Below are 23,132 nucleotides of genomic sequence, written 5' to 3'. Positions count from 1 at the left end.
TATGCAGCACACATACCACAGAATAAGAAATCAGAAGAAATGGAGGATGTAGTTGAATGAAAACTGATACTTAGGTGGAAAACAAAAGTGAAGTTCTACAAAAAAAAACCCTCTAAGTTGTTGCAACACAAAAGTCATAAAAATTCACGTGAATAAGCTTAACTATTGAGAGTAGCCCACTTAAGACCAAAAATATACATCATCAATACATCAGATGCAGATTTGTCTGGAAGGAGATCATAGAATGAGAAAAAATCCTGCTCTGTGCTTTGTGTCTCGTCATTTCCCCTTAAAGCTATGATTTTAAATCCTTCCTGGACTCTATTTAAGGTCTCTAAGGAAAAAGGACAGATAGATCAATTATCTCTATCAAACCAAAAAAACATAAAAAGAAACCTTTGCTTCGAACCCCATCTCCCACTACCAGTGCTGCAAATGGAATTTTTTTCCTACGTGAATTCTCACTTTATCTGATTTACACTTATGTTTTCCTTTAATCACTCTTTAAAGAATTTTAAAACACTGTTAAACTACCCAAGCAAATATTCAGCTAAAATTTGACATAACATCATAGTGACTGCAGAAATATCTATAATATTTATGATTTTGGCAAGAATCTCCCAATCCCTCACCACTTAGTAAAGTGACTGGGCATTGCATTATGTCTTATATATCGATAAACTAGCCCTGTTCAGAAGCAGATGGTATAAGTTCAATAAACATTTCAACAAACACAAAAATGCCATGCCAATGTTTTTCCTTATAGTAAAAATTCAGCTTTAGGCAACTCTGGATCCTAACTGTAGCAGCATTATTCTGGAGAAAAGCAACCTTTTAGAAAAGTAGAGTTCGTGCTGTTTATAGCATGATAGGCCAAAAGTCACCTTACAGAGTATGTGGTCCTCAAGACAGCTGTCTGTTCAGCTCTGACTTGTAATATTTGTACATCAGATGAGAACATTTAGTAAATTGTGACCTTCATGATCTATGTTTCTGTTCCCTGCTGTCACTTCCCCCATCTGGGTGCATAAGAAGTGGGAGCAGTAATAACATTCCTCAGTTTCATTGTTTATTCAGAATCACAGACTGTTTTTTTACTCAGCACAAAGCATGAGCACTTACTTCCTGTAAATTTTTCTGATGATAAATGTACGCAAATACACACCAGGAAGGTAGGAAGATGTAAATGAATCCTGAGCTGTCAAGGTAGGTAAGAGAGAAGATAAGCCACCAGTACTGTGGCAAAAGAACATCCCAGAACAGGTTTTTGCCAGCACTCCAAAACTCATCATATTAGTGAGGACTTGCAAAGAGCCTCATGAGTCCCCCCATGCTGAGTAGTCTGAACCGTTAGTTTTAACACTTCTGCTCATAAATGGTGCTGCGGGTAACCATGATCTTCCACCTGAGACTGCAGAAAACTTCCAATACCATTTGCACCCAGGAAACTTAAGGCTAGTATCCCCATAGAGTGATAAGCAGTACCCAAACCTGCATGGACAAAAACTGACAGTACTTTTGGGCATGGGTTAGCAGGACAGCAGCCTCTCCAATTCCCACTAGACTTCACGATTCAAGTTCCACTTCTGCATCTATGAGGCTTCCACAGGGCTAAAGGTCAGGTCTTTGCCATGGAAGGCCATGATTAGGGCAAACAGAGTTTCCCCAGGTAGGCAGTCACTGTTTTTCTATTGCTCTTCCCCCTCGTACACCTCAGAGACTTGAGCCCGTGGGGCAATCTGCAGTCCTGTCCTGGTACCAGCGGGCTGCCCACTCATCTGCATGGCTATTGGCTCCAAAAGAAATGAAATGCAAAAGCCTTCACCAGTCCCTACAAAGAGCAGCACACTCCTTCAGTTCCAGGCAAAATGTTACAATAAAACGCCCATGTACTTTAAAAGGCCACATTGGCAAAACCCAAAGTTTCTAGCTGTCCAGAAACTCAAATAAAAGATATTCCAGCCACAAACACAGCATTATAGCCAAAGCCACAAAAGAAAGTACAAAGAGCCCGAATATCACAGCCAGGTAAGCAGCTGGCAGATTACTAAAGCAACAGCCCTTCCCTGCTATGAAACATGAAGCTGAACTCTAGAAGAAACGAGCTTTTGGTCTTGCTCCTGTTCTTCCTCTTTTGTCTGGAATCGCCATGGTTGCTTCCAGGGCTCACCAACCCTTTACAGGGAGCAGTTCATATACAGTGGGAATCATTAAAAAAATATATATATATATATATTTTTTTTTTTTTTCTACATATATATATATTTTTTTTTTCCCCCAGCAGAGATCTGGAGTTTGCATGGCTCACAGTCATATCCCACTGCTTTAGGAAAACTTCTGGTAAAGAATATTAAATTCTGATCTAGAGATAATGGAAAATACTGATAAAATTAAATGTCCTAGAATGAAGCAGCTGTTTAATACACTTAAGTCTTCATTTACATGCAACATTGCAATTGTTAGACTCAGAAGAAAACTAGAACAGAACATTTCATGACTTCAAAACATGGAATATATTATATAAATAATATTTTTTTTAATTTCAAAGTAAAATGTAAATCTTCTAGAAGGCTCACCGGATGTTTGGCTGAAAGTCTGCCAGTCGCAGTTCCTGTCTGATTCCATGTAGAGGAAATAAATCCCTTTAAATCAAGTAAAGTAAAAAGAAGGAAAAAAAAGAAAAATGGAGACATGTAAAAAGGATATGTTTCTGTAAAGTTTAATTAATGCAAATATTAGTAATGAAAACTCACTGAAAACAAGATTGCAATGCCAACAAGAAATATTTTATCATTTTTGATGCAAAAAAATTCTTAAACTGCAAATGCTGCAATTTTTTCACATCATTTTACGACTTCTTTGAAATACCACATTTGGCAGGCTATGTGTTTGTATTTTTACCTTTTTCATGCATGTTAGTAGTCCATCCACATAGGTTGATTTTATCTTATGAACCTAAATCAGATAAATGTAAGAAAAAAGGCAAATTCTTATCCATAAATATAAGAGATTTTCAAATTTAAGATATTCCTCAAACACTGATTAATTTTTTCTTAAAAAAAAAAGCGTACAAACACTTTTACCTTCGAAAATAACGTATGTATATTCACTAGTAGCTTGACCTACTAACATAAGTTAGCTAGGTGCTGGGTTAGACCCCAAAGCCAGGTCTATGCAGCTACTAGCAAATGAACTGTCAGAATTTATATTCAATGAATGACACAAAAAAAGCCTCAAAAAGCTCCACTTTTTGTTTTTATCTTGGAAATGCATCTACTGAAAACCCAAATATTAAGCAAGAGAGCAGACTAAATAGGTTGTTTTGGATTTTCAGGAAGCTCTGTCACTTAAAAAACAACATAACGAGTCATCTCCTTCACTTTCTTCAGTGTATTTCCTCAGAGCTCAAAAAAGAGATTGACAAGGTTTTACAGCACTAGACAAATTTAACAGCAAAGTTTTCCAAATGCTTTTGCAACAGTAAGTGTTTTGTTAGCTACAGTAAACATAGTGCAAAACAGAAGTATAAATTTTAAATTTAGAAACTCTTTAGAACATCTAAAATGTCAAAATTTAAATAAATATTTAAATGAATTTAAATAAGAGCCTAGCCAACACTTTTTCATTTAGTTGTGAATATGTTCTTTCCTGCTAATTTTTGCTTCGGTGCAACTACAATACGTAAAAGACATAGCTCACCTGCCGGTATTCTAAAATTATCTTAGGCAAGGGATGAAGATCTTGCAACTTATGTAGCTGCAAAATAACAAACCTGAATTACTCTTATACTTTTCTGTTAATTACTATTATTTAACCACCTAAATTTAATGTTTAGAACACCAATTTATATTTTACATTTAAGTGTCAGTAAATAAAATACAGAATCATTTTTGGAGGAAGAAATTCTCTCTTCAAAATGAATCGACTAAATAACGGGCTAAAGAACAATGTTCTTACTAGCAATCTTCCTTAGGCTCAAGGAAGCCTTCATTCTTCCCTACCTTGAACAGGAGGACTGGAGAGCATCCTTCCCTCCCAATTTCATCCCTTCTCAGAGAGGGACAAAAAGGTACACAGAGATAAAAACTTTTCCACAAGGACTTTGAAAACACAGGGGGGTGGGAGGGGTTGGTGGTGTTCTTTTGTTTTTTTCATTTTTTTTTGTGCTAGACAACATCTAGGTAAGAGGGAACATGATAAAACTACATTAAAAAACAAATCTTGGAAAGGTGACAGCATAATTTCTTCTGTTTGTCCCATAATACAAGTTCTGGGAGATTTTCACAGAAAAAAAGTTGAAATTGTCAAATCCAAAACCAATAAAATGACGCATATTTCTGTTTAATTTGCTTGTAAATTGCCATAAAATGTTATTAAGAAAATGAATGAAATTATTCAAAGAGAGATTGGATGTGTATTAGTACAACAAAGATATCAGGAACTACAATAGATTAGGGTGAAAAATAGATGTGACTATACCAGAACAGAGATTCAAAAGGATAAGTTTCTTTCTCACAACCAGGGAGAGACAATACATTAGTTACCTTGTATTTATCTATTAGAAGGTTTCAGTTTACCTTTCTTTAAATAACCCAGCCTTAGCAATTGTTGGAAACAGAACTGGACTAAGTAAAAGCCTTGCTTCGATCCACTGCAACAAGTCTTACGTTCCCACAAAAAGACAACATAAATTCTATTTCACTAATCCTTCCTCTCTCCCAAGACTTACTTGTTGCTCTCCAAGATTACATATTTGATCTATAACACCTCCTTCTCCCTGAATGTGGTGTGATTCATATCATTATGCTGCCGATATTACCTCAGAGGTAGTATCGAGTAGTTTAGCCAGTTGGCCTGAAAGTTGAATTTCCTCCTTCATACACGAGAAACAAATACTACATTTTTACCTTTCCCAAAGGTGTTCTTTCTCAGCAATGAGTTTATTATTTTAATTTGATCCCCATGTAAGCCAGAGTAATATAATTGCTGCACCAAATAATAGAAATCGATGCAGCTACCCAGAGGTTTCTCCTCCAGTAGGAAGGAATTTTATTATTATTTTAACAAAAGGAGGGGGCATCCACACATGCCTGTAAAAGAGATCAAGAAGTCTGCAGTCTGATCTTGACTTCATCATTTTCAGACAAATGTTTTTGGCCAAGTTCTTGCACTTGTGGGTGACCACACACTGAATGACTGCATTGCTGAAAATGATCTACCACAACAGTAAGAGAAGAACTTGAGAAGCTTCGTACTAGTAATGATTACTGCACTGAATTTGAAGATGCATTTGATCTTTTATACAGGCTTATCGAAGTGTTTAGACTTTGGTCCTTAGTGCTCTAGAGGAATAAGATTTCACCAAGGGTATGCAGATCTCACACCAAATATAACCTCTCTTAATGAAGGCAATTGTCTCCACAGAGGGGAAAAAAATGAGGAAAATTCATGCACATGAAAGGTAAACCATGGACTATAGAAAGAAGGTGACAATTCCCAGTTCAAACCACAGGTATCAGATATTTCCCACAGAACTGTTTACTTAGATGAGCAATGAGTTTTGGGTCATAAAAAGACAATGACAAGGTATTAGTCCAGTTCTCCTGACATAAGAAAGAAAGTTTGGGTTGCTAGTTTTCTTATCAAGCAAATTTTAAGTTAACATTCTCTTCTTTCACCTATGGTCTCTTCCACCCGGTCAGTCATATATTGCTGCCAAAACCTAGCAAGTGAGAAAGTCTCCCTCCTTTGAAGGAGATCATAAGTGTATCCTTGTACTAAAGTTTTTAACCATGGTTATAGCTAAAGTTTAGATTCTACAGCTGGGGTTTTTTTGTTTTTTTGTTTTGTTTTTTTTTTTTTTCCCCATCACAGAGAGCAACCTGAAGACAGAGGAGACTGCAGGATCGTTGGATTTTTTTTTTTTCCAGAATGCTTTCTGTTTGCGAGGGAGAGAAGTCTGGATTGTACTGCCAAGCAGAATTCCTGTAAATATATTCACTAATTGTCCTGGAAAAATTGGAAATAACTCTAATAGGCAAAAACACAAACATCTCATTCATGTTTCATGACGGAGAAATCCTGAAAGATGAAAAAATACCTGAGTAGTTTATTGCCAGCTCCAAAACTGATTTAAGAGAATCCTGTCCATAGGTAAGACTAGACTTGGCATTAGATCAAACCTCCCTGTAGAGTCACTGCAAGGTGCTATGAAATTCTAAGAACTTCGGGTCAGAAAACCTGGGTTTCTTCTCCTTTATTTCTGACAAATCTGTATATACGATAAAGATGCCTTTCTACATTAAGCCTGATAAACATCAAGGGCAGTAGAATTCTTCTTACCATTCTTGATACATGCTGTCTAAGATGGACAACCTCCCTCCCCTTCATTTATGGCATAAGTAAAGGAAGCATAATAAGTACAATACAAAAATAAATCAAGATGGGTAGGTAGGCAAATGACAATTTCACTGAAACATAATTTATAACAACTTCTAAATTATGCATAAAGTTTAAAAACCCCTCCTAGTCTCACCACAGCTTCTGAGGTGGATTCAACTTGCTGTATCTCAGTTCTGGGAATTTTCTCACACAGCATATGCAGTTTTAATTTTTCAAATAATACCTACATTAAGAAAAAGATAAGAGAAAAGTTTCAATGTTTCAAATACTGAAAACAGAATGGAACATTATTTGGTGCCTGAACTTAAAATCCAGAAAACAGATTTCAAGGAAAATCTAGCTGACTCTGCTTGAGCAGGGGGAGTGGACCAGATGACCTCCAGAGGTCGCTTCCAATCCCAACTAGTCTGTGATTCTGTGAAAACAGAGTATACTGTAGCAAATAGAGAACATAGACTTGAAAAAGATCAATTTTTTATTATTTGATTTATTATTTGTAAAATTAGGGTATTTAAAGTCTTTTTTAAAGCCATTTAAATACAGATTTGCTAAAATTGCCAAATTTATGAAAAAACTGTTGTGTCCAGCATTATAAACAGAAAAGACGATAATCGGTATGTAAGAAGAATTCTGAAGTTGTAACGACAACTTTATATGCTTTGTAATTCTTCTGTCAATTAAAATTGTCAATTAAAATTAAAATTAAACTGTCAATTAAAATTAATAATAGTAGTATAAACACTACCTCTCTAAGCTGACTACTGCTCGTCAAAAGGAATCGCTCTCCAGCAACTTGATGGGCTTCCTGCTCAAGCTCTTTCAGTCGCAACTATAAATTAGTACCTCGGAGTTATTCTGCTTACTTTATTATTTTCTTCTATGTTCAGTTACTTCCTAGGTTGACAAGTATATTGGACTTCTACTTACAAATTGGTAATGCATAATCATTGTTGGCTATCGACATTTGGTTCAGTAGATTGCTTATGTACTCCTTAAGCTACATTTCATCACAATCTGGGAAGGGGATTTACTGTAGTAAAAAGTACCAAAATTTGAAGGAAAATCATTCAGATTATTCACAGACTATGGAGGTCTGTGAGAAACAGAGCTATGCAAATTATTCAGGTAAACTTCTGGTAAGTCTGACTAGGCAATCTTAGTGGTCTAGCAGGCTTCAAAGAAAGCATTTTCTTGTTATGCTACAAAATAGAGCTCTCGTATCTATTTTAATCAACTGGGAAATAACAAACTTAGAACTATCAGAACACATAACTTCTAAACACAGTGTTTAATTCGCAAAAAAAAAAAAATAGAAATAGCTATCTTTACTCAGAAAGATGCTTACTGATAACTGTAGGTTCAGAAACATGAGGTAGGATTTCTATTCTACAACATACCTAATCTAAAAGAGGTCGTGGATTTGGAAAGCATTCTCTGTATGGGGCAAGGCTAATGAAGTAAATGTGCATTTTTTGCTTGTACAAATAAATACAGAATTATCCTAATATGCAAACTTCATTAGCTATACTTACATAAATAAAAATCTAAGAAACCCAAAAATGTTGGATGGAAAAACATGACAAAACAGAAAAGATTTCGTCTCTTTAAATCAGTTATTCTCCATATACAATCAGAAAAAATTCCCCAAGAAAAAATTAAGACCAATAAAATTTACCCCCAGAATCTCTGATGTTTTTTTCAGTTCTTGTTTGTTCACATGTATTTTGTGCGTTTCCATCACTGTAAATACAAATATATACTGAGAACAATTACATCAGCTCCATTTAAAAAATCTGTGTATTGTTATATAACGGACTAAGCACCACAATGAGAAAGAAAAATTTAAGATCTTATTTTCCATTTGACACTGACTTGCTTGAGACCCTCAGGAACTTGGCTGCATCAAATTAAAATAGAGTATTTAAGATGTCTGCAAAGTTCAAGATGAAGCATGTAGGTAGTTATTTTTTTTTAGAGGGACTCGTGACTAGACATTTAAATAAGTATTTGGATTCCTAGCTTTGGGCACTTACAGTTGATAATGGACACTTACATGCTCCTTAATCTGTACAATGGAAACTCTGAAACTCACATGTGTTATGAGGATAAGATAACATTTAGTATTCTGAATTATAACATTCTATTAGAACAGAGTAAGCATGTGTGTGAAAATGGTGAAGACTCATATTTTGAACTGAACTTTCATACCTGCCAGAATTTTGATCAGTGGAAGCTCTAATGTGCAAAATAATTTCCACAAACCTTGGACCTGTAAAGCAAGATGGAAACGAACTCATCAGTATCAAACAATTTCAACCTAAAAAAAGTGTCTGTCTGTCTGTGGACCTATTTTCAGCAAGCAGTATTTCACTTTCTGTATAATCCCTTTTTATATGATGAGATTGTTTGTGGAATGGAATACTACTGAGTATGAATTACAGTATCTAAATACAGACCATTATCATATCATTTTGTGGGGAAAGGTACAGGAATAGTAATAAAAAATAGACATACCTCATTTTTCAAAAGGGTTTATTTTCCAAGTAAGCTCCAATAGGGCATACAGTTGTTCCTTTTTCTTTTTTCACTTGAACAATTAAGCAACCATTCAGGATACAGTTTTGTTTCCATTAGGAATAAAACAATGATGGGCTATGTACACAATTTCTTTATAAAGAACAGGCAAATCTTTTTTTCCTCTAACCACTGAAGCAATCAGGCAGCAATACTTGTCTAAAAAAATCCTCCTGCAGGTTGGCTGTCAGTGCTTCTGTGCCTTTGGTGTTTCCTTGTTGCCTTCCTTTGCAGATTGTCTCATCATACTGCTGGGCCACTTATACATCCAGTCTAATACCAACAATACTAATACTCCATCAATGAATGGTCTCAGCCCTACACTTGCTCTATCAATTTCAAAGAAAACCCCTAGAATCCTAAGATGTACCTTCGACCGGAACTTGAACATAACTCTAAATTCTGATACTCTTCCAGCTATATGATTACAGGAAAAAAGCTAAAAGAGTTCTTGAAATGCATTCTGAACTTCAGTAATGGTTAATACAATCTACAACAATAGATACACTGAGAGCTTCTGTCCCCAAGGAAGACACTTTGTAAATATGCCTACCTGTAAAAAACAGCTACATGGTGTTTTAAGAAATAAAAAATAAAACATCATCCCATATAGCTTCAAAATACCAAATGAAAATATAGTCACAATATTCTAAACATTTCTTGTTGTTAGAATATCCATATAAATGTGTAAATTAACTGTTGTAGAGAAAAACTTCCTTCTCAGGATTAACCTTCAGACTAAATGCTTCCTTCTTCTAGAAAAGGATAGCAGATCTGTTGGACAACGTTATTTTAATGTTGACCAGCAGTGTAAATCAGTAAGGACTGAAGCCTTCCATTTTACTCACATAGAGATCTGATCTGAAGGAGAGGCACACGACTAACTTTTTTAGTTCACCTTACTGCTGCAGAAGTTTTATCAGACTGTCTGCTTTTCAAATCTTACCTTTAAGTCATGAGTAAGGTCCATCATTACATTATAAAGCTTCTCCAAGTGTAAACCTATGTTTTGATACTGAAAAAAAAGGCAAGACTATTACTAACAAAATCATTCAGAATACTATCTGTTGTAAAAGGGATTAAAGTGTCTATTTTTCCTTATTTGTCTCCTATTATATTTAGCATTTTAGTAATATTCTTAGAGTTCTGACAAACACAATTCATAGATGTACAGAGGTGTAGAGATGAACATTCAAGATTTTACCTGTTCCTTTATTTATAATCTGCACAGACTGAGTATGGAGAAATAGTACCACTGCACTGCCTTTGATGTTGAAGTAAGAATTCTATTACTACTGCTAAAATAAGGAAAATCTGCTTTGCAGTTTCATTTCTGCTGGCAGTACTGCCCCTATTTCATGCTTGAACTCTTCACTTCCTTTTCTTCTGTTCCAGAGGTGTGCTACACAGAGCCACGCTACCTTACCCAGTTGACTAGATCACTTTGAAGTCCATAGAAACTCTGAGAACATGATCATCAAAAAAAAAATTAACCGTTCGACATTAAGTCAAACCAGGCTAATACACAAAACGTAGACAATAAAGTGTTTCTTTTCATTAACAGATTAATGTGAGGAAAGATAGGATTGTGGAAAACAGTGCAGATTTAGATTTTCTTTTCTGCAACCTGTTATCTCCAGTGATGGCTGAATGATCAAAATTACAGCATAAAATTCCATCTGAGCTACTACACACAAAAGCACGAGCACTGTCCCATAAAATTCCTGGGATACAAATCACTAGAGCCTAGAACAGTATTCTAGAGAACTAAAGTTATATATATGCCTGTCTATATACTCTTCCCTATCACATACTGGTCAGTGTTGGAGGCAGGGCAAGAGGTTATATGGACTTAAATACAACATGTTATGACAGTTTTTAGTTTGCATGAACAATGAAATTAAACTAAGTGTCATTTGTATAAAAAGAAAAGAATTATTTCCTCTGTGTTGATATATACTCCTGAGGATACAGCTGAAGTTCTGGGTCAGTTCTGCCACCATACTTTAAGACAGATTTAAAAATGAGAGATTTGCTGAAGAGAACCAAAAAAACCCATTAAGTTTAGAAGTTGGAAGTTTAGAAGAAAAAAAGTTGAAGGAATAGGAATGTAAAGAGACTCATATATGAATTATTTTCACGTACATTAAGTGTAGAACAATTAGTAACTGGCTTAATTTGCAGACTAAGAAATCTCTTCATGAAGAAGTTGGGCTGACATCTCTAAGGCACAATCTAGGCAAACATACCTCCAGAGGAATGAACTAGATTCTCTCTTGGAGAGCTTTCGAACCTTGATTCCACAAAACAGAAAAACCCTTCCTGAAACTAAATGATGTAAGGCAAATCAGACAGTATCACGGCATCATTCACAAGCATTTTAAGGACAGGAGACAACTGTCAAGTTGCAGCAAGGGAAATATCAACTGATGGCTAAGCACTTGCACATGTGGCCCAAAGAGTTTGCAAGTTCTCCATCCTTAGAAATACTCAAAACTCAAGGGGATAAGCCCTGAGAGATTTGAAGATTGTCTAGTTCAACCTCCTGTGCAAAGCAGGTCAATCTTCAGTGGGTCCTTCCAGCCCAAATTACTCTATGATTCATGAAAAGCAAGTTTTCACAGGAAAGAGGAAACAAACTCATGTTTCATCCTGAAGTTTGTAAGTGACCATTTTGACAAACTGGAGATGTCTTCATTTGAAACGTGCTACTTTGCTGCTTACAATGGAGTTCAAGATCTCAGAAAGCAGCTTTGACTCCTTTTAATAGGTTTACCATTACCTTGTATATCTCCACAATGCAAAACTTCATTGATAACTGCATTAAAAAGCATTTCCTTCTATGAGTTTTTAATCTCATCTCCTTCTAATTTCATCAATTGACCCTTAGTTCTAGGATTGCAGGATTAATGAACAGTGGCATTGCATTCATCTTATCCACTGCCTTCATAATGATTTTAAAAATGGCAAGTATATCATCCTTCAGTCTTTCCCTCTCCAACTTAAAGAGTCCCAGTCTTTTTAGAACCTCCTTGTTAAGCAAATGTTCCATTCTCTGAAGGGCAATTTCAGTTACCCTTCTCTGAAATTTTTGTAATTCTACTGTGCCTTTCTTGACATGCAAAGACCAAAACTGCAGTCTTCAAGATGTGGCTGCACCAAGGCTTTCCACAGCAAAAAAATCATGTTCTCAATACCTTTCCTTTTGGCACCCAGGTTTTTTGGCCTTTTGGCTGCTGCTGCATTTTGAACTAACTGTCAACAATGATTCCAAGATCTCTTTTCTAAGTTGGAACTACTCTAGACACATTACCTTAAATTTATGTCCATTGAAGCTCATCTGCTACTGTCCACTCAGTTTAGTGAGGTCCTCTGCAATTCCACACCCTAAGCTGAATTTTGACTACCCAAAAAGGTAGATGTGAGATCCGTTTGACATAAGGCATTAAAAAGGGTAATTAAGATTTCTAGGAAAAAATCTAGCATCCTAAATTCTGGTTCTAAATAATAAATGGTTCTAAATAATAAAATAAATAATAAAAAATCCCTGAAAGACTGGGCTGAGAGAAGCCAGATAGGAAAAATCTGCATTAAGCCCCTTGAGACTATGGAACTTTCAGCAAGCCCAGAACCCAGAATGCAAGGCACAACTTTGCTAGACACGGTGCAGTAGCGTTTGCACGTCCTCATCCATGACAGTTCGAAAGAAATCTATAGCAAATAGAATTGCAGGATGCTTAGGCTTACTATTTTGTTTGACAACATTATTTTAATATACATCAGATGGAGGATCCATTAGAGTTGAAATCAGTTGTGAAGCCAATAGAATCTTCACTACTTCAGAAGATAAACTGATTAAAATTACACTTGCTCCCTCAATAGCAAAATTGCTAGAGATTGAACTAGATTTGGCTAGATTCTTCAAGAAATGGTATTTCTATTAAATTAACACAGTGAGGCAAAGTTAGAGCTAAATTTAAAATCTGCTTTCCAAGTGAATTACATTTCTGTAAAGAGTGGCAAACAGACTGATTGACAGGAAACCAAATGGCCATGAAATCCAATGGAAGACTTCCAAATTGAAAAAATACCAAGTCTGTTCCTTGGGCATCTTGTAAGTAAACTATCTTCGGGTTTATCATTCATCTGATCTGTGTTTTAAAGGAATCCTAATTGTTCTATGCTCATTTTATTACTTTCATTCCTATCCTGGAGCTGATGGAACATTAAGCAGGGGCTCTTCTGCTAGAGGCTGCAAGAAGTCTTTTTCCCTCTACAGACCTCCAGGTGTGTCCTACAACTTCCTTACCTTACTTCTTTCATGAAGCATCTATAATTAGAACAAAAATTTTCTAAAAAAACATTCCGCTTTCTCCACTCAGACTGAGCTAGAAGGCATTTTCCTTATCAGAGTAAACTGTCAAAAATTATGCTACAAAATTTGACTTTGCTGCCAGTTTCACAGTTTCATGAGTTTCATTCAATATATTCAGCATCTTTCCATTGTTCTTTCTGCGATGAGAATGAAACAAAAGGTTACATTTCTACTTGTTATCAGATTTACAGTCTCCTTTGTAAGACTACTTGGAAAATAAAGATATTACTTCATCAGTAGGGTCTACAGGGAGAAAAAGAACCAGACACCAAAGGAAACTGATCTCAGCTGAGAATAGTGACCAGAACAGGCTACAGAAGGTCACTCTGTGTCTACATACAAAGCTAGTTCTCTCCTAACCTCTGCATCGGGCAGTCTTCCAGCGCTACCCTGTGGCCTGATGCACTTGCACACCTCTACACACCCTCATACCAGTTCCCTATGGTGAATAATAGACACCATGAGCAACATCCCATAAAACACAAGCCTGACAGACAGAGGTAGTCTGCTCATTATCTCATCATGTGACCTGCACTCAGTGTAGCTCTTTCTAAAAAAGAAAGGGAAAACTTGCTTCAGTAGACCTTGAATGATGAGAACTTTCAACTCCATTACGGTGGAAGTTACCCAAGCTCTGGGAAAACCTTTGCTGCAGACATTTTCCTAGAAATATCAGAAAATGATGGTGCACCACTGTTTTCACTAGAAACACATGAGAAAAAGCATGCATCCTGGTCAAGGACAGCTCTGCCATACAAAGAGCTGGTTGTCTCCCAGCACCCCTACCATGTAGATGAAAGCATATGATGATACTATAAAATGGAAACGTATACTAACAAAAAGCAAAGCCCTGTCCCACCTTCAGAGTATCACAGTGAACAACTAAGAACAACCCAGCTGATACTTGTTTTGTTTATGCAGTATCACCCTAGGGAAGCAGCACTGTTCTTTTCTATCACTCCTCTCCCTCCATATCCAAGATTCTTCAAGATTGCTAGGGATTCCATTCACCCATCCCACCAGTCCCTACTCTGGGAGAAATTCACCAACACTCACAGTCCAACCACATTCCAGCCTCCTCACTCTACAGGCAGGCCACCTGGGACACGGCAGAGTTGCTGCTACCCCAGTAGACATTTTATCTTGAAATGACAATATGACTCATAACAGATAGAACTATTGCGTGACACATAGTAACAGGTTGTATATAGGCTGATGTCTGTTATAGGGAAGCATGCCCCAGCATAGCCCTAGCAGTAGAAAAGAGTTTAACTGCAAGTAATAAATTCCACTGACAGCCCATGTGGGTTCCTCACCTGCTCAGGGCTATTAGTTACACAACTGCAATGACCTTGTTCATGAAGATGGTTTGGGTGTAGGCAATATGGAAGTCCACCCTACAGGCTTCCTATATGATCATGCTCACAACAGACTTGTCTACTTGAGCACCACATGAGTGAGGAATGGCAGGGCTCCAGAAAGTGATATATTGGTGCTTGAACATAGTATGCAGGCAGCGAAGAGCAAAGAGCACCATAGAGGTCTGAAAGAAGTTGAAATTTCAGCTAGAAGCTGAAATTTTTAGTCACTGTTGGTCATTGTTGTCATATAACACAACCTAGTTCTATCAAGGAGGACTTCACGCTACCCCAGACAGACTAATTTAAGTGGGTTCATGGGCCAGGGCAAAGCCATCGGCCTGCAGTGATACCCAGTGGTCCTGGAACAAGTGACCGGCCTGTGAAATACAGTGCTTTCAGCAACAGACAGCTTTACTTGATCCCATTCCAGAGGCAGAAGTAGACGCAGGCTTCAACTGACATAAAAAAATCCTGCTTAGCAAATGCAGCACTGACAAAAGCAGCACGATATTTAGCACGTGTTTCAGCAAAGGTTTCCAGGTATGCGGACTATGACTGCTTTTGGCACGGCCACCTATCATACAGATAAGCAGCAAAGTAGGACACACTTTGTACTAGAGAGGTATTAGGGTGAGTAACCACAAACCTGTGGGATACAGAAAAAAGTAGCACCATTCCAAGTACTATGCAGCGCAGATAAGGCTAGCGCAAAATAGGGCAGTGCACACGATATATTACCTGTCCTGCATCTGTCTGGCAATACAGACAAATGTTATGAACCTACCACTGAGGTCAGAACAAGACTGAAGAGGTAAATCTGACAAAGAGCACAGATTCACAGGAAAACTGGGACTGACAGGGCAAAGAGAGAAATCAAATATGAGATGAGAGAGTCAAGGAAACAAATCAACTGGATGGAGAATGGGGGGGGGAGGGAGGAATAATTGCAGTATGTTAGAGGGAAGCATAAACTGGAATATAAGCAAAGAGTCAGCAAAAAGGCCTTGCAGGTGCTTGGGGCAAGAAAATAAGCTAAACCTAAGTAGGGCAGAAGGGAAATTAGACTTCAATATTTAACTCAAGAGTCTGGAATCAGGATGACAAAGTTGAGAAAAGAAATCTAAGAACAGATGTGATATACGAACAAAAGACTGAGGCAAGGAACTGTGGAAAGAGACAAGATTAAGGATGCCGATTCACAAGAGGGGACAACACATATAGAAATAACTACCTACCTGCCTTTCCATTCCCTACACTAATAGATGAAATCATGAAGTAGCTTCTGAACAACTGCAGTTTACATCCAGCATTTTAAAGTAAACTGGCTCTGTTTTTCTCAGAAATGTCTATACTGATGAGGATATGCTGATACAACTGAGCTCTGTCCATGCTCTAAGCCCACTAGACATCAAAGGATTTTGATCCTAGAAACTCTGTAATCGTACTACAATGTCTATGCCTGAACAAGCAAGACCTCTGAAAAGTGAGAGGTTGCAAAGACATCTTTAGGTTACTGCATATCTGTTATTATCAATAGCTCCCTCAAGCACTGAAAACTTTCAAAATTCAAACAACCTGTGAAGGCTAATGTATCCAGAGAGGAACACCATGGAACAAAATATGAATACCAAGATTTTACTCCATTCAGTAAATAAGTAGTTTCAGTGGGCAGTAAGACATTTTATAGCATTGGGAGTAACTTTTCAGGTTCATTATGCATTCTCTCTTATTGAGAATAAAAATTGACAAGTTTTTCTCCCACATGTTTTCAGGTTCCTATTTGACATACTGTTCTATGGACTATGATGCAGTATTTTCACCAACATATTGTGAAATTCACCAGTTTGGCACAAAATACCTGTATGCAGCAACATGGCACACTTATTTTTTCCCCCCTCGCTCTCCACCCTGGTGCCTCTCCATAACTACATCATCTTTTGTAGCATGTTTACTAACAAATAACTGAATTACAGTAAGTACAGGCTACAAATTTCACAGGAATAGGGAGCAAGGTATTAGGGACTTTGGGAATGAAAGCTGAAAGTCAGCTTGCAGACAGGTGAAAGAAAAGATTAAATTGTATTTTGCTGCAATTAATATTAATTAACATTGTTACTGAGCATTAGGTTTTGATGTAGAATTTTGCAGCTGTTCCTTGAAAATTTAATACCATCTGGATAGACTACAGGGAACACTTCCCCTTCCCCCTTTTTCAAAATTAGATTTCTGAAAACTAGCATTAATATAATCACTTTCTTTCATCAGGAAGAACAGTATTAGCTGTATGTTTTTTGCATTATTTTGTAAGCAACAGCAATATTTTAGTTGGGTTTTTTTGTTTGTTTTTTAACTTGATCACAAACAATTTAAAACAAACTACTTACCAATGCATTTCTCAAAGAAGCTGTATCTGTATTTACTTTTCCCATGGAAAAAGACTTTTCAAAGTACTTCTGTATTAAACATTCAAAAGAGGGAACTGTGTCACTGGGATTTATCAGCCACGCTGCAATTCTTGGATCTAACACGACACTGTCAGCAACTACAAAAATAAGTATTATTTTTGATTTAATCAAAATATTTCCATTACTTCCGATATTGAGAAATATTTCCAAAGATTTGCCCATCTTTCCTATAGACACAGGCCATAAAGAGACAAGCACTTACACTACAGGAACATTAGAACATTGAATTGGCAGCTGCAATTTATGGTCAATACCATGACTACATAGGAGTAAGTTCAACACTAATGAAAATATTTTGGAAGAGATTTTTTAAGGCTTTAGAATCTGAGCGTGCCTTTGGTTCTTAAGATTCCCTCTGTAAAAGTCTCTCTTCCTTATCAATGACAAATTTCAAACTGAAGTTTTTCTTATGGGTATCTCCTTCAGGTACCTTTTTTTGTTGCAGTTAATTTAATTGATATCCTTAAAATTGGTATGGCAGGGGGAGTAGGTTTACTTCCCAGTAATCAGATTTCTGAGATCTGCAATGCATGTATGAATTCACATGCTGGGTGCACAACACTTTTCTCAAAATCAGAACCTTTTGTCCTGCAGGATCTTCTATGCTTATGCTGCACTTTCACTTATGTTCATCTAGATACCTAAGATGGAGCAAGCCTAGTGCTATTTCATTTCCCTCTTAACCACAATAGCAACATCATATATATTGTAATACTACAAAAAAAGAGGAGCAGAAACTAGTAACTAGAATTCTTTGAGGTATATCCAAAGATAGGCATAAGTAACCTCTTAAGTAACCACTAAGTAACTTTAACTTCAAATGACAACCCACAGGTACATTTATAAGTCAGAGAACTCCAAGCTACATAATCTCACAAAGATATCTAGAAGCAAGCTTTAATGTTCATAATACAAGTCACAGCTGCAGGACTACTCCAAATAAGAACTGTACCAGCCTTGTTACTGATACAACTATTGCTGAAAAGAAATCCATGTGACTGCTAAGCAGATGTTAGGATGAGAGACATTTTGCCACTGAAATAACTTGAGCTCTGCTGGAGTGCCCTCAGAAAACTGAAGGGTATTTCGTGTGCATGGCCTCACACAAAGATATGATGTGGCTTACTCTCCCTTTCTTTCAATGCAAAGAGCTCTTCATCTCAGAAGCTGACAGATGCTAAGGAACAGCCTTGGAAATTGTCTCAAGTATACACTCCTAAGAGTATTACCAAGGGAGTCCTATCATTCACAAGACAGTCTTGGCCTTACAGTCATGCAGCTTAAGGCTCAGAATTCACTGCAAAACTTGGGATGGGTCTACAGAATTTCCACTGCTCTTTCAGCAGGAAGTAATCACTGCAAGAACTAAATGAGTCTTTGACAATTGCAGCAGACAGGTTTGCCAGCACCACAGATGATGCATTGTGAAGAGGCAGACAAGGCAACACAGCTTCACTGATGGGCAGCAACACTTCAGGCAGCAGATGGCTGTTGAAAAATGTCTATAAGGCTGCAGAAAAGCTTTCTTCATCCAGTGAGGTAGTGGACATTCACAAGTTCATCTGAGGACTGCATGAAATAAGCACTGATTTCCCTAATAATAACTGAATCCTACCACAGCTACATGGAGGAAGAGAAAACTGCAACAGAATAGCCTGAGATCTCGTAAAAATCCTTTTTTCATATCTCTGTTTACAATGAGCATACAAAACAGTCTCTAGTTAAAAAGAAAAAGGATAAAAATCAAACACCCCGACTCATCTGTCCCTTCTTCCCTGACTAAAATTTTCACTGACAGCAAGGGTAGTAGCAATAAGAACTAGCCAACAAAGCCCTGGGATGCTTGACTCAAGAAGCAAGAATATATGAGTACAGAAATCCCTGCCAGCTCTCTTTAGGGAGCAGCCTCAGGAATAGACTTAAGTCTGTGACTCAGCACCACAGTATTTAGTAGGTACCAGAGTGCAGCAGAGTGGGATCACATCAAGATTAGACCCACCCAGGCAACAGGAACTAAGAAGCTTGTCACAGGACACTAGAAATATTTCTTTAAAACGCTGATCATCTCCTCTATTGTATAAGGATTAACTGAGAGTACAACGGTCAGAACAGTCAGAACTTTGTCACTTAGACAATAAATGGAATAATCATGTGGTCAGCAAATAGAAAGCGGCCACAAGATGTCCTTATAAAGCTAAGATCTCCTCACAGAAGTTTCCCTTTTTTTCTATAATAAAAATAACTGGCACAAAACATAGAACTTCAGAAATGAGAAGGTGAAAGCAATGAGTTACATACAGAGGAAGACTGCATATAGCAGAGTGCTCTCTCTCATCATGCAGGTAGGAGTTCCAGTGGCAAACAAGCCTGGCCTTATATTTGGCCAAGCTGTGACCTTCAGCTGAGGAGAGGGAGGCACCCAGAAAACCAATATACACATGCTCAGTGACAGAGCTAAAGATTCCACTTTCAAGTAGCATCACACATTAGTATCTCTAAGCTCATAATGAAATTTCAGCGTTTGACTTCGCAGTGACAGGATTTTATATTTAGAAAAGATAATTTACACAACGTACTTTTTACCATGGCAGAGATGTGAGTGAGAAAACACTGGTGTACAACTTCTAAAGCTTAAAAAAACTAAACAAGAATTCTTTTAGATTGGAGCTTCAGACTCAAATTCTATGAGCCAGAAGATAACCTAGACCTACTATGTCCCTTGTATACAGGTTATACATTTTCACCAATGCCAGTACCATTGCGACATTCTCATAATGTTCACTATTCCCCCTCCCCTGAGGCTAAGTACCTTTCGTGCAGATCTTTGGACCAGATTCTAAATTATTGGAAGTTTACTGTCATTTTCTGATGATACTTTTCAGATGCTGAACACAATCTGAAGACTCTACATAGAAAGAGTGCCCTCTAAAGGAGCAAACTTTTATTTTTGTAATGTCATAGATCCATCCATAAATCCAAGAAAATATAAACATTATTTTTAGACCTTAATTATCTTTTGTTTGTTTGTTTTTTTTTTTTAATTCATACACAAGAGTCTTATTTATTTCTATCAACCAACCAAGGACCCAGTCAAGCAGTTCCTAATTTTGACAGCTATGAGCATTTCAGGAATTTATTTTAGTCTTTCCTTTTGAGCAGGGGGAGTTTTCCTAGGAAAACAAAACATGAAGCTATTTGACCTTTTCAGCTACAGTCAGCACTGTGTTGACAGCTTTTATTTCCACTGGAAGATATCCCTAAATTATTCAGCAATTTGATTCCCACTCCTGGAAGAAACGCATCATCTTGATACACCAAGCCTCTGGTCACCACCTCCCAAAAAGTGTTTTCTTTTCCATGGTACTAAAACTCCATTTTCCAAAATATTACTTAACCACCAATCTAGTTACTTCTATCACTAGTAATTTTAACAGAAACATCACCACCATAGAGATCATAGGATTCAATCATAAATTAGATCCAATAGTTACCTTGTTTCCAGCTAATTTCATTACCATAAAATAGAAGTAGTGTCCTCAGGAAGTCTTTTGCATTGAAGCAAATAACTGGAATTTTGCAATGTAGCATTTGAAACAATATTTGCCTGCACAGAAGAAATTCATCAACATGCACTATATAGTTACAAGATTTAGTTAACACATTTACTTTCATTTAATTAGTACCACTACACAGTTAATATAAGGGGTTGGTTTCTTCCTATAAGAACAGAAGACTGTAGTTTAATATTAAAGTTCTCAATTTAATAATACCTGAAACTTCATTCTGTTCTAAATGAAACATCCTGGCAGATGTGCTTTATCATGCAGTCATAAAGCATATAAATCCTTATTTGACATTCAAAATTAAATGCAAGCTTAATACACAACAGCAACTGGCATCCCTGTAACACTTTAATATACGCAAATAGGATCACAGAGGATTCTGGCTGAGTTAATCAAGGATAGTAAAATCACAATTTAAAAATTACTGGACAGTCTAAATTGCCACCATTACCTCGTATTAACATGCTGTTTAAATGCAGCATGCTTCATCTAATGTCATGTTTTCCCACTCCTTTTGAAAATGTTTATAGTTCTCTGTCCATGCTAAATATAAATTTATATAAATTGTGCTAATTCTTAGTGCAGGATATTTGATGAGGTCTATTTTGGGTAATATAAGAAAATAATCATTATTTAAAGAGCTTTCAAGATCATTTATCTTTGATTATATGAAACCACAGTATCAAGTTTTTGGACAGATCAGAATTTGTGCAGATCATAAGGTATTATTTTACACTGCATAGCCCAACCATTACGTAACTCTACCATTCTTACAAGAGATCATTCACATTTAGATAAAACCTATAGCTAATACAATTAACTTGTTTATCTTGAATTTTTATTGCTCACAAGAACTTGATTTAATATGTTACTCTCCATTCCTAACAATCTATAATCAAACTAACAACAAATTTAAAAAATTAGTCTTTTTATAACTCCAGTATTACAGCTGGAGACATAATGGTAAGTGAAGTGATTTGTTTCAAGTCATATGGTGGAACTAGTCAGCAAGTCCAAGATCTTAAAAATAAATCTTTGACACTCCAACAGTTTATTCAGTTTGGCTTATATTAGCCCAGGCTTGGCACATAACTAATGCTGCTAACCTGGACTTGAAGCAAAGGGAGATTAAACCTGTGCCAGTCTGCAAGAAACCACATAACCAACATCACAGTTGCTAACAGCATACATAAAGCAAAACTTATGTTTTCCTACATACTCTCACCCAGCATATTTCTTATGAGCCTGTTCTTCTTGTTTCCAAACAGATGACCATGCAGTTTTTAAATAAATTAATCTATCATTCTGATTAGAATCATCCCAAGTAGAGGCAGTTGAAGGGTAACTGGGAGAGCAAAGGCAATTTGTCTGGCTCTTCACTAAGACAACAATTCCTTTTACTGATGAAGTTAAGACCTGTTAAGTACAATTACAGTAGTGTTTCCTCTGACAAATTTTATACAATCCTATATAAAAAATTCCACATATGTTTTAGGATATGAAACATATTAAGTACACTGGAGTTACTGCATGCACATTGTAGAGTAGCATACAAAAGCTTCAACTTTGCAACAAAAATCCACTGTGACAGACATGTCACAAAGCAGAAAGATGCTAACAAACATTCTCACTTTAAGTACACAAATGACTACTTAGCCCAAATGGTTCCATTTTCTTCAAGTTTTACTTGGTAAGAAAATGTAGTCAGAAGTATTAAGGTTTACCTCCTTTTACATTTATATTTTGGTAAACAAGAACATACAAAATTGTTCCAGATTCTAGACTCCTAATGGTTTTCTGTAAATGGCTCTGCAAAACTAATTCTAACCAAAACAGGTGACTCACTAACCTGCTCTGAGTTGAGCTGTGAAGAACCATCTTGAAACACCATAGTAGTTATCAAAGCCACTGCCTGTTCTATAGTTGCAAGCAATTCTCTTCTTTCTTCATATCCCAAACTTCTGATATCACGAGGACAATTTTCAGATGATTCTGCTTGTCCAGAAGTCCAGTTATATCTTCCTTCATATGAAGGAGTGCAGTTCTTTACAAGTAATTTTCTTGTTTTCTCTGAACAATGTGTACACAGATCCTGCTTTCTTTTAAGGGAAGTAGCTACATTCTTTTCACAATCCTTCAGTTTTTTTGCTTCTACTGAAAAGTTTCTATGTACCCATTTTGGCCAGCCTAAATCCTGGTAACTTACAAAAGCACTCAAAGCAGACAGTGGCAATGGAGAGCCCACTTCTTTGGTCTCTTGACTGCAAAACATTTTGTTGACATGCACTGCCCTGATTGTTTGACCAGTGGTACTTTTCTCAGAGCTGGCAGATGTGTTTAATGATACAATTGCAGAATCATTAATCTCCTGGAAAAAATGGAAATTTTTCAG

The 23,132-nt window shown here is 36.7% G+C and overlaps 1 protein-coding gene across 1 annotated transcript in view; it reads right to left on the bottom strand.

The window, feature by feature from the left end:
• Nucleotides 1-23,132, bottom strand: part of POLN (DNA polymerase nu) — a 108,660-nt gene that overhangs the window by 76,599 nt on the left and 8,929 nt on the right. The window contains exons 4-15 of the mRNA XM_026112781.2: nt 22,590-23,108; nt 21,966-22,156; nt 20,669-20,781; nt 17,097-17,254; nt 9,923-9,991; nt 8,611-8,671; nt 8,078-8,142; nt 7,148-7,231; nt 6,536-6,625; nt 3,700-3,756; nt 2,902-2,955; nt 2,577-2,642 (exon numbers count right to left, since the gene is read on the bottom strand). Of these exons, the coding sequence (XP_025968566.2) occupies nt 2,577-2,642; nt 2,902-2,955; nt 3,700-3,756; nt 6,536-6,625; nt 7,148-7,231; nt 8,078-8,142; nt 8,611-8,671; nt 9,923-9,991; nt 17,097-17,254; nt 20,669-20,781; nt 21,966-22,156; nt 22,590-23,108 (1,527 nt within the window). The remainder of the gene's footprint in view (nt 1-2,576; nt 2,643-2,901; nt 2,956-3,699; nt 3,757-6,535; nt 6,626-7,147; nt 7,232-8,077; nt 8,143-8,610; nt 8,672-9,922; nt 9,992-17,096; nt 17,255-20,668; nt 20,782-21,965; nt 22,157-22,589; nt 23,109-23,132) is intronic.

The sequence above is a fragment of the Dromaius novaehollandiae genome, chromosome 4 (assembly GCF_036370855.1).
Source record: "Dromaius novaehollandiae isolate bDroNov1 chromosome 4, bDroNov1.hap1, whole genome shotgun sequence".
NCBI lineage: Eukaryota > Metazoa > Chordata > Aves > Casuariiformes > Dromaiidae > Dromaius > Dromaius novaehollandiae.
Note: the sequence above shows the minus strand (reverse complement) of the source record. Positions and strands in the feature narration are given on the sequence as shown.